The following is an 11,891-nucleotide window of genomic DNA, read 5'->3' on the forward strand; positions in this document are numbered from 1 at the left end:
GCTCCAGGCGAGCAGATCCCACAGTCTGTAGGGTCCAGGTGAGCAGAATGCAGGATTTGGGGCACAAACCCGGTGGAGAACAGGCAGCCCCACCCCACATCCCGATTTTCCCCACTCCTGCCTCTTCTCAGGCTGGAATTGCTCCTGGCCCTGGTTGGTCTCACCTGGCTGAAGCCAAAAAAGAGGGAAAAGCCCCAAAAAGGAGAAGTTTCACCCCAAGACAGATCCCAGAGCTGCAGGAAGGTCCGGAGCACAGGTGGGTTTTCCATGAATCCCAGTCCAAGGAAGGGCTGCAGGGCCCAGGTGAGTCTGGAGAATCCACACCTGGAGAACCTGAATCCATCCCAGTCTGACCAGTTTGATGCCAGTGGAGATGCCCGGAGTCAGAAGGAGCACAGGTGAGCAGGAAGCACCTGAGGAGCAGCACAGGGAGCTGCAGGTGCTCCAGGAGGTTCACCAGGAACGGCACATCCACGGGACAGCAGGAGCAGGACACCTGAGCACACCTGCAGGATCCCGCTGGCATGGTGGGATGGATCCCGAGGGCTGGAATGGCAGGAACAGGTTCTTTGGGCAACACAGCCAGGTGGGGCTCACCTGGGGTGGGCAAGGAGGCAGCTGAGAGCTCAGGGACCAGGCAGGGCAGGGCCAGGTGACGCTGCATCCATGGGGAACAGGACAGCGCTCTGACCCTGCTGGAGTCGGCCCAGGACCACCTGGATGCCCAGAGCCCACCTGCGATGGGCCAGGATCACAGGTAGGGGACAGGGACACTCCTGCACCCTCACATCCCAAATCCTGGTCCCTGCAGGGGCAGCTCCAGCCCCTCAGCAGCTGCTGGAGGCGCCTCCCAGCAAGGGAATGAACATCCCAGAAGTTCCAGCAGGTCCAGGTGATCAGTTCCAGGTGATGGAGGAGCCAGCTGAGGAAGTGAAGTTGGTTCAACCCCCAAAATCTTCCAGGTGAGTTTGGGGACTCTTGGGTCTGTCGTGCCAGTTCCAGGTGTTTCTCCATCCATCCCAGCTGCAGGTGAGTGGCAGCACCACCTGGATGAGGTGGGACGGGAGGCGGCCCAGGTGAAACATTCATTAAACAAACAGGAATTAGGGAAAAAGAGCTTTTCCCTTAAAAACAAGGAAAGTGGAGGCAGCCAGGGGGGACAGAGCTGCCACAGGATCCAGGAGGCTCCAGCTCGGGCGAGTCCTGGCACAGGTGACCCCTACCAGGTGGGATGGAGAACAGGAAGGATCCGAGGCTCCAGCTCAGCTGAGTCCTGGCACAGGTGACCCCCACCAGGTGAGTGAAGGACTCCTGGCCCTGGCCAGGGACCTCCTCTGTCCACAGCAGCCCCCACCAATTAAATAATCAATCCATGGAATAAATAATGGAGCCAGAGGGCCTGAGGCCACTCATATGGGCAGGTGGGGGTGCTCCAGGTGCTCTGGGAGATTTTGAGGTGCTCCTCCCTTGCTCACAGCAGCAGGGACAGGTGGGACCCCCAGCTCCTTCCCAGGGGGGCTGGAAGCTGGAGCTGGATGCTCCACGTGGCCACTCCCACCCTTGGCACCTGCCTGCGGCTCCTCCTGGCAGTAGAGCCCAGGTGCCTCGGCCAGGTAAGGCTGGGAGCCCACCTGGGCCGGCTGCCCCGAGGGGTAGCACAGGACGGGAGACTCCAGCGGGAACTGGGCCGGGATGAGGATGGTGGAGCCGAGCCCGGGGCACGGAGGAGGTTTCACCTGCCAGGTGTCATCCAGGTGCTCCCCCAGGACGCAGACCCCGCCTCCCTCTCCCCCAGAGCCGCTTCCAGAGTCTTCCTCAGCCTTCAGCCTCTCCAGCTCCTCGGCCGTCTGCAGGTGCAGCACCGCCCGCTCGTTCTCCGCCAGGTACTCCTGGAAGTCCTGAGTTTCGGGGGGCTGGGGGGGGGGCCAGGTGGGGCCAGGGAGGGCAGCAGCTCCCTCCTCCTCCTCCTCCTCCTCCTCCCGCCGGCTCTCCAGCTCCAGCTTCATCAGGGTGTGCAGGAAGTGGGTGCGGACGCGCAGCGGGTTGAACTCGATCCGCCCGGCCGCGTTCCCGCAGCCGTCCCGGGAGCAGCCGCACGGGAACGACGTGCGATCCACCTGGGCACAGGGGGCACCTGTGGGACTCTGCAGGGCCCCTCCCGGCCCTGAGCCCACCCGAAACATCGCGGTGGGGCCGTAGCCCAGCCAGGTGTCTCCTCTGGGAGGAGACGTGGACGGCTGGAGGATCCCCCCAGAGCCTGAATCCCACCCCAGAGTGATCCCAAATCCCACCTGGACAGCAGGAATGTGGCTCTGGGGTGGGGAGGAGTTTGTACATTCCAGGTGTGCCCAAAACACACCTGGAACTGTCCCTGCTCCTCCAAGGAACAAGAGCACAAACCCAGCTGCCCCACCTGGCACTCTCTGCTCCCTCAGGACATGGGCACAGTGGGTGTGCCTCGAGGCCCACCTGTCCCCCCTCTTCCCAGCTCACCTGGCACTGGATGCCCTCACCTGGCACACCTGGCTCTCCCCACTCCTCAAGGAGCAGCCTGACCCCCATCCCACCCCAAACCCCTGTCCTCTGGCCCACCTGGCACTGGATGCCCTCACCTGGCACTGGATGCCCTCACCTGGCTCTCACCACTCCTCAAGGAGCTCACCTGGCCCCCATCCCACCCCAAACCCGCACCTGGGGCTCACCTGGCACTGGATGCCCTCACCTGGCACTGGATGCCCTCACCTGGCACTGGATGCCCTCACCTGGCTCTCCCCACTCCTCGAGGAGCAGCCTGGCCCCCATCCCGCCCCAGACCCGCACCTGGGGCTCACCTGGCACTGGATGCCCTCACCTGGCACGAGATGCCCTCACCTGGCTCTGGATGCCCTCCCCTGGCTCTCCCCACTCCTCGAGGAGCAGCCTGGCCCCCATCCCGCCCCAAACCTGCACCTGGGGCTCACCTGGCTCTGGATGCCCTCACCTGGCTCTCACCACTCCTTGAGGAGCACAAGGAGCAGCCTGGCCCCCATCCCGCCCCAGACCCGCACCTGGGGCTCACCTGGCACTGGATGCCCTCACCTGGCACGAGATGCCCTCACCTGGCACTGGATGCCCTCACCTGGCACTGGATGCCCTCACCTGGCTCTCCCCACTCCTCGAGGAGCAGCCTGGCCCCCATCCCGCCCCAAACCTGCACCTGGGGCTCACCTGGCTCTGGATGCCCTCCCCTGGCTCTGGATGCCCTCCCCTGGCACTGGATGCCCTCACCTGGCTCTCCCCACTCCTCAAGGAGCTCACCTGGCCCCCATCCCGCCCCAGACCCGCACCTGGGGCTCACCTGGCACTGGATGCCGGCCTGGCTGCAGGCGCAGGTGCGCGGCTCGCAGGTGAGGCGGCAGAGGCAGCCGCACTGCTCGCGGGACAGGCGCAGCGCCCGCAGCTCCTGCCGCTCCTCGGCGTCGATCCTGCGCACGCCCGAGGCGCGCAGCAGCGCCCGGCGCCGCTTGGTGGGCAGCGGCTGCAGGTAGAAGTAATCGCCCACCTCCACCTGCCCCACGTCCAGGTCGTCGTCGGACACGTCGGCCAAGGTCAGCCCCGCGGCCTCGGCCGACGGCACCGTCCCGTTCTGGGTCAGCTGGGGACGGAGGGACACGCGTGGGCACCTGGGGCACACCTGGCCAGGTGTGCTTCCCTCAGCCTTCCCAAGGCGTGTCCACCCAAAGGAAAAGAGTTTTTTTACACGCGTGGGCACGTGGGGCACACCTGGCCAGGTGTGCTTCCCTCAGCTCTCCCAAGGTGTGTCCACCCAAAGGAAAAGAGTTTTTTTACACGCGTGGGCACGTGGGGCACACCTGGCCAGGTGTGCTTCCCTCAGCTCTCCCAAGGTGTGTCCACCCAAAGGAAAAGAGCTAAAAGAGCTTTTTTTGTTGGGATTTTTTTTTTTAGAAACGCACTGCCACATTCACCGCTGGAACATCCTGATCATCCCCGGATGCCACCCAGGTGTTTCCCGCACTGATTTTTCCCTGTACCTCCTAAAATCCCCCCCAAAGTGTTTCCCACCTGGATTCCCCTCAGTTTGCCCCTCTTCCAAGCTCACCCAGGCATTTTTCACTTCCCTCCCTCCAATCCCTCCCCAGGGGCTTTCCCACCCCACCACCAAACCCATCCAGGTATTTCCCGCCCTGGATTCCCCCTCCCAGCCCCAATACCTGGGGCTCCCCCAAATCCACCCCCACCTATTCCCCACCCACATACTCTTTCTCACCCCAATAATACCCACAGGTATTATCCCCCACTGCTGCCTCTCCAGCTATTTCCCACCTGGATTCCACCCTCCCTGCCTCTCCAGCTATTTTCCACCTGGATTCCACCCTCTCTCCCTCTCCAGCTATTTCCCACCTGGATTCTGCTCTCCCTCCCCAGGTATTTCCCACCTGGATTCCACATCCACCCTCTCTCTCCAGCTATTTCCCACCTGGATTCCACCCTCCCTCCCTCTCCAGCTATTTCCCACCTGGATTCTGCTCTCCCCAGGTATTTTGCACCTGGATTCCATCCTCCCTCCCTTCTCCAGGTATTTCCTACTTGGATTCTGCCCTCCCTCCCTAGGTATTCTCCACCCAGACACCCTCTGTCACCCCAAAGCCCCTCCAGGTATTCCGTACTCGGGTCCCCCACTGCTGCCTCTCCAGGTATTTCCCACCTGGATTCTGCCCACCCTCCCTCCCCAAGTATTTCCTACCCTCCCACCCTCCCTCTCTCTCCAGGTATTTCCCACCTGGATTCCACATCCACCCTCCCTCCCCAGGTATTTCCCACCTGGATTCCACACTGTCTCCCCCTCCAAGTATTTCCCACCTGGATTCTGCCCTCCCTCCCTCCCCAAATATTTCCCTCCCTCCCTTCCCCTCCAAGTATTTCCCACCTGGATTCTGCTCTCCCTCCCCAGGTATTTCCCACCTGGATTCCACCCTCCCTCCCTCCCTCTCCAGCTATTTCCCACCTGGATTCTGCCCTCCCTCCCCAGGTATTTCCCACCTGGATTCCACCCTCTCTTCCTCTCCAGCTATTTCCCACCTGGATTCTGCTCTCCCTCCCCAGGTATTTCCCACCTGGATTCCACCCTCCCTTCCTCCCTCTCCAGCTATTTCCCACCTGGATTCTGCTCTCCCTCCCCAGGTATTTCCCACCTGGATTCCACCCTCTCTTCCTCTCCAGCTATTTCCCACCTGGATTCTGCTCTCCCTCCCCAGGTGTTCTCCACCTGGATTCCACCCTCCCTCCCTCCCTCTCCAGCTATTTCCCACCTGGATTCTGCCCTCCCTCCCCAGGTATTTCCCACCTGGATTCCACCCTCCCTCCCTCCCTCTCCAGCTATTTCCCACCTGGATTCTGCCCTCCCTCCCCAGGTGTTCTCCACCCAGACTCCCTCCATCACCCCAAACCCCCTCCAATTTCCCAGCTGGGACTCCCCCAGTCCCTCCCCGCTCACCTCCCTCCTCCTGGCGCGCAGTTTCTCCCGGCGGAGGTGCTGCCGCAGGTGCTGCCGGTGGCTCACCTGGCGCAGGTGGGCGAACTGGCTGAGGCTGTACCTGCGGGCGCGGTGGTGCCGCGGGGCCATGCCCAGGGAGCTGCCGCCGGCGCTGGGCACGCAGGTGAAGCCCTGGCGCCGGGCGAAGTAGTAGACGGTGACCTGGGCGAAGCGCACGCGCTTCCCAGCCCGGCGCGCCCGGGAGCGCCGCAGGATGGACGGGGCTGCGGGCACAGCGCGGGTCAGGGCCACGCAGCATCGGGGCACCCCCAAAATTACCCCAAAGTCAGCCCTTCCCTCCGTGTTTCCCTCCATTCCCTCCGTGTTTCCCTCCAAAATTTAAAGTTGCACATGATTTCCCTTTAATTCCGCCCCGCGGCAAATGCTCAGAACTCCCCTCCGGGTTATCTACAAATTCCCCCCATCAAAACTCCCCCGAACTCCTCCAATGTTTCCCAAAATTCAAAGGAAATTCAAGCCCCATGAACTCCACAAATAATTCCCCACGAATGCCTCGATCCCTCGAAATAAATCCCAGAAATTCCCCCGATCTCCCTAAGAGTAAAAAGTCCTCCCTGAATTCTCTCTGCTCAGAATTCCTCTCTGGGTTATCTACAAATTCCCCCCATCAAAACTCCCCCGAACTCCTCCAATGTTTCCCAAAATTCAAAGGAAATTCAAGCCCCATGAACTCCACAAATAATTCCCCACGAATGCCTCGATCCCTCGAAATAAATCCCAGAAATTCCCCTGATCTCCCAAAGAACAAAAAGTTCCTCCGAATTTCCCCGAAATTAAAAAAAAAAAAAATCTCAGTTGTCCCTAAAGTTTCTAAAAACACAACAAAAATTTTAAAACACCCCAAAATTCACCAAATTTTTAAAAATTCCCCAAAACCCCAAAATTAAAAATCCTAAACCCAATTAAAAATCCCCAAACCCCAAATTACTATTTTGTAACATTCCCCCTGAAAACCTCAAAATTCCCCCCAAAAAATTCAAAATCCCCAAACCCCAAAATCACTATTTGGTAACATTCCCCCTGAAAACCTCAAAATTCCCCCCCAAAAATTAAAAATCCCCAAACCCCAAATTACTATTTTGTAAAATTCCCCTTGAAAACCTCAAAATTCCCCCCCAAAAATTCAAAATCCCAAAACCCAATTAAAGATCCCCAAACCCCAAAATCACTACTTGGTAAAATTCCCCTTGAAAACCTCAAATTCCCCCCCCCAAAAAAAATTAAAAATCCCAAAACCCCATTAAAAATCCCTAAACCCCAAAATCACTATTTGGTAACATTCCCCTTGAAAACCCCAAAATTCGCCTCCCAAAAATTAAAAATCCCAAAACTCAATTAAAAATCCCCAAACCCCAAATTACTATTTTGTAACATTCCCCTTGAAAACCTCAAAATTCCCCCCCAAAAATTAAAAATCCCCAAACCCCAAATTACTATTTTGTAAAATTCCCCTTGAAAACCTCAAAATTCCCCCCCAAAAATTAAAAATCCCCAAAAATTCAAAATCACTATTTGGTAAGATTCCCCTTGAAAACCCCAAAATTCCCCCCCCACCCCATTCTAAAGAATTCCAGCGCATCCCCCCATTCCCTAACGCTCCCCCATTCCCTAACCCGTTCCCTAACGCTCCCCATTCCCTAACGCTCCCCCATTCTCTAACACTCCCCATTCCCTAACGCTCCCCATTCCCTAACCCTAACCCATTCCCTAACCCTAACCCATTCCCTAACGCTCCCCCGTTCCCTAACGCTCCCCCGTTCCCTAACGCTCCCCCGTTCCCTAACGCTCCCCCGTTCCCTAACGCTCCCCCGTTCCCTAACGCTCCCCCATTCCCTAACCCATTCCCTGACGCTCCCCCATTCCCTAACGCTCCCCCATTCCCTAACCCTAACCCGTTCCCTAACCCATTCCCTAACGCTCCCCCGTTCCCTAACGCTCCCCCATTCCCTAACGCTCCCCCATTCCCTAACGCTCCCCCATTCCCTAACGCTCCCCCATTCCCTAACGCTCCCCCATTCCCTAAAGCTCCCCCCATTCCCTAACGCTCCCCCATTCCCTAACCCATTCCCTAACCCGTTCCCTGACGCTCCCCCGTTCCCTAACGCTCCCCCCATTCCCTAAAGCTCCCCCATTCCCTAAAGCTCCCCCATTCCCCAACGCTCCCCCATTCCCTAAAGCTCCCCCCATTCCCTAACGCTCCCCCATTCCCTAACGCTCCCCCATTCCCTAACCCGTTCCCTAACGCTAACCCATTCCCTAACGCTCCCCCGTTCCCTGACGCTCCCCCGTTCCCTAACCCGTTCCCTAACGCTCCCCCATTCCCTAACCCGTTCCCTAACGCTCCCCATTCCCTAACGCTCCCCCGTTCCCTAACCCATTCCCTGACGCTCCCCCGTTCCCTAACGCTCCCCCCGGACCCAAATTCCCGGAACCCTCCAGAACCGCGGACAAACTCCCGCACGGCACGCAGCCGCCCCGCATCCCGCCGCTCCCGCTCACGCCCGGCGCCGCCGCCGCCGCCGCCGCTGTCGCAGCTGTCGCCGCTGTCGCTCGTGGCGATCTCGTCGTCCGAGGCGGCTCCGCTGGACGCGGCCGATGCCGAGCCCGCATCCTCCGCCTTGCGCTTGATCCCGGCGCTCGGGACCGCGGCCATCGGGGCTCGGCTCGCATGGAGCCCCCGGTGGGACGGGACGGGAGCGGAGGAGCCTGCGGAGAGCGCCGGGATGATGCCCGCGGAGCGGCGCCCGGTTCTCCCGGGAGAATCGCCCCGCCGCGCCGGGAGCTGTGGGCTCCAGCCGCGGGTGTTCGCGTCCCGTGAGTCGCGGCACGGCCAGGAGGAGATGCCCGGGATTCCCCGGGGATGCTGCCGATCCCATCCCGATCCCGACCGGAGCTCCCGGTGCCAGCCCACCAGCAGGAATCTCCGCACGGACACCCACCCCAGCTTCGGGATTGATTTGGGATGGAACTCGCCCAAGACCAAAGGAAAAGAGCTTTTTTTGGTTGGGTTTTCTTTTTGCCAGACTCACCCCCTGATCACCCCCCAAAATTCCCTAAAGTTTAGAAAAAGCACCGGATGGTCCAAGAATTCCCAGTCCGTCACAGATGCCAGACTGGGAATGAGCCTCCCTGGGGCTTTCTTAATCCCAAAAAGTCCCAAATAACCCATGGCAATACTTGAGATTTGGGGAAACTTGCAGCTCCACGTTGGATAAGGGAATTTTTAGACCCGATTCCCATTGGGAAACTTCCAGGATGGACCTGGATGCTCTGCAGCCCTTCGGGGGTTGGGTTTTGGGTGGGATTTGGATCCAGCCCAGGGATCCTCCCTGTCCCCTCCAGAAGGGAACATTTGGGTCCCAAAAGGCAGAATAGGAATTCCCAACCCATGCACCAGCTCGGGGTGAAATCCAGGGTTTTTAGGGTTTTTTGGAAGGAAAAGTGAGGAATCCTGGTGGTAGACGGGGAAGAGCAGGAAGGAAGGAATTGATCAATCCCAATGCCAGGAGGAGCAGAAGTGGAAACCCCCCCCACTGCCTTTCCAGCTCTCTAATATTGCTGAAAGTCCTCAAATTATTCCCTGAAACCACATTTCCATGGAAAATTAGAGCTGGAGTCTGGGTGGGATCCCAACACCTGAGCAAGGATCCTTCCCCAATGGATCTGTCAGGATGGCATTCCTAATCCTCACATAAAAACCCAAATTATTCCAAATAATCCTTTCCATGATGTAAAGAAACTCCTGGAAGAATCAGAACGAAGAAAAAAAAAAAAAACAAAAAAACCCACCAAAACCAAAAAACCAAATAAATAAAATTATCAAGTTTCCAATTTTTTCCATCTTTAAATTAAACGGATTTTGAAGTTAGGAAGGAAAAACAGGCTCAAAAATTCCTGCTTGCATTCCCTGACTTCCAGCACCCATTTTGCTGTTGAAGATAAGAAGATTCCCATCAAAATCCAGAGCCAAAAATGGATTCTCTGGATGGTTTTAAGGAATCAAAAGCAGAGATCCAGGAAATTCTGGGGTGAGAGAAGGGTGGGAATGATCCATGAGCAGCCCAGGTAGAACCCACCCAGAAAGGCTCTGGGAGCACCAATGAATCCAGGTGTTATTCCAGGGCAAGAATTAGCCAAAAAAATGGGATTTTGGGATGATCACCAGGAAGATTTGGGCAGTCTGGACCCCTTGAATAGGATTTGGCTCAGTAGCTGAAAGATCCATGGATTTCCCAGGGATCCGAGTCCATCCCAGGTCACTGCTCACACTCCCAACACTCAGCTCTGGGTTTTAGGATGAAAGGTGGAAAAATTGGGTTCTTCAGGGAAATCTGGGGCACAGCTCCCACAGAGCTCCCAGCATTTCTGCAACATTTTGAGATGAGGAATGAAAAGTGGGTTCAAATGTTGAGGGAGGCATCATGGGAACTGGGGAATTACAAGGGTTAAACCTCACCAAAAGGAGTTAAACTAAAAATACTTTTTTTTTTTTTTTCCCCCACGTTCTGGAATCACTTCTGGAGCAAGAAAGGGATCAGGAGAGTTTAGGATTCCTGGAACAGAGGAGCTGATCTGGAAAACCTCCTGGCTGAAAGAGCTGGGGGGACAGAAAGGTGACCCCAAAAAAAGCCCTCAGGCCCTGTGTCCATCCTGGAACTGGGAGATCAAGGTGGGTCCATGAACGATCAAGGTGGGTCCATGAACACCTGGCTCCAGAGGCCCAGGAGATGAAGGGGACACTGGGAGGGGGCCAGGCTCTCCCCAGAGGTGACCCCCCCCATGTGTGACCTCCCCATCATCATCATCACCAGCAGCTTCTCGAGGACCCCCCAGCACAACCCCCGTGCCCCCCATGAGGTCCCCAAGGCCACTTTAAGGACCTCCAGTGCCCCGCCACAGCACAGCAGAGGGGACACCCCACCTGCCAGGACCCCCCAAAAGCCCCTCCCCAAATATCAGGGGGAGCCCTACAGAGCCCCCACAGGCCCCCAAAGCAGGGGGAGCTGTAAGGAACCCCCCCATCCTCTATAGGAGCCCATCCCCTATAGCCACCCCCATCCCCTATAGCTTCCCATGTGTTCCCAGCAGGGGCAGCCCCATATTTGATGCAGCCCCCCCATTTCCTATAGATCGCAGTTACAAAGACCCCCCCCCTCATTCCCTACACCCCCCCATCCCTCACAGCCCCCCTAATCCATCATAAACCCCCCATCCCTCACAGCCCCCCTAATCCCTCACAAACCCCCCATCCCTCACAAATCCCCCCCATCCCTCACAGCCCCCCTAATCCATCATAAACCCCCCCCATCCCTCAGAGCCCCCCAAATCCCTCACAAACCCCCCCATCCCTCACAAACCCCCCATCCCTCAGAGCCCCCCAATCCCTCACAAATCCCCCCCATCTCTCACAGGCCCCCCATCCCTCACAGCCCTCCCCGCCCCCCGCAGGCGGGGCCGCCCCCCCCGCCCTCCTTCCAGCCCCCGAGGCCTGACCCTGCCGCCCTTCCCCCGCCACTCACCGGTGCCCGGGGGGGTTTCGGGGTGCCGGGGGCGCTGGGGGGGCCCCGGGGCCGCTCCCGGGGGTTCCGGGGCCGCTCCCGCCCCGCCGCGCGCGCCGACAACAATGGGGCCGCGGCCGCTGCACCGCCGCCTTTATACCGCCCCGCGTCACGTGAAGCCCCCGCGGGGCACCATGGGAAACCGAGTCCCCTGGGGACGCGGGGCCGTGCTGGCGCGGGGTGTGATGGGAAACGTAGTCCGGAAGTGCGGAAGATGGCGGCTGAGGGGGTCGCGGGCTGGCGGAGGGTTCGGGTCGGAAAGGAGCGCAGAGATCATCCGCTCCCAGCACGGACACCCCGCACTGTCCCAGGCTGCTCCAGCCCCGTCCAGCCTGGCCCTGGGCACTGCAGGGACCCAGGGGCCGCCCCAGCTGCCCTGGGAAATCCATCCCAGCCCCTGCCCACCCTGACGGGAGGAATTCCTGCCCCGTCTCCCATCCATCCCTGCCCCTGGCACCAGCAATCCATTCCCTGGCTCTGGGGAGCATTTATTATGTTTAATACTGTAAAGCAAAAAGGAAATTTTAGCTGTATTAACCATAACAATGCCTTATGTTCCTTCAAGAATAGTCTTTTGGCTTTAGGTTTGCAATCCCCCCTGCTATCTTCATCTGCTTGATCTGAACTTTTGGAGTCAAATTATCCTAAATAAAGATTTTTGACTAATGGAATGGACTTGATATTCCTGCTGTCATGGATAAGTGAGAAATTAGAAGGCTGCATGACTGCAGCTCTCATACCATGTCTAAAGGAGAAGACAGTAGGGACTGAGTTAAGCA

General features: G+C 58.3%; 1 protein-coding gene across 1 annotated transcript; it reads right to left on the reverse strand.

The window, feature by feature from the left end:
* Window positions 1-221: 221 nt before the first annotated feature.
* On the reverse strand, window positions 222-8,253 carry CSRNP2 (cysteine and serine rich nuclear protein 2). The gene is made up of 4 exons (XM_077788624.1): window positions 8,054-8,253; window positions 5,495-5,757; window positions 3,338-3,634; window positions 222-2,117 (listed from the first exon to the last, which is right to left on the reverse strand). The coding sequence occupies exons 1-4, from the start codon at window positions 8,205-8,207 to the stop codon at window positions 1,410-1,412; spliced, it is 1,422 nt and encodes a 473-aa protein (XP_077644750.1). The 5' UTR covers window positions 8,208-8,253; the 3' UTR covers window positions 222-1,409.
* Between the last annotated feature and the right edge of the window lie 3,638 nt (window positions 8,254-11,891).

Source organism: Lonchura striata, chromosome 27, assembly GCF_046129695.1.
Source record: "Lonchura striata isolate bLonStr1 chromosome 27, bLonStr1.mat, whole genome shotgun sequence".
In the NCBI taxonomy this organism is placed as follows: Eukaryota; Metazoa; Chordata; class Aves; order Passeriformes; family Estrildidae; genus Lonchura; species Lonchura striata.

Excerpts from the sequence above, each read along its gene's own strand:
- CSRNP2 (XM_077788624.1), bottom strand. The coding sequence starts at position 8,207 with ATGGCCGCGGTCCCGAGCGCCGGGATCAAGCGCAAGGCGGAGGATGCG. Across the intron at positions 5,758-8,053 it reads CGGCGGCGGCGGCGCCGGGC|CCCCGTCCATCCTGCGGCGC; the intron begins GTGAGCGGGAGC and ends CTGTGCCCGCAG. Across the intron at positions 3,635-5,494 it reads TGCGCGCCAGGAGGAGGGAG|CTGACCCAGAACGGGACGGT; the intron begins GTGAGCGGGGAG and ends CTCCGTCCCCAG.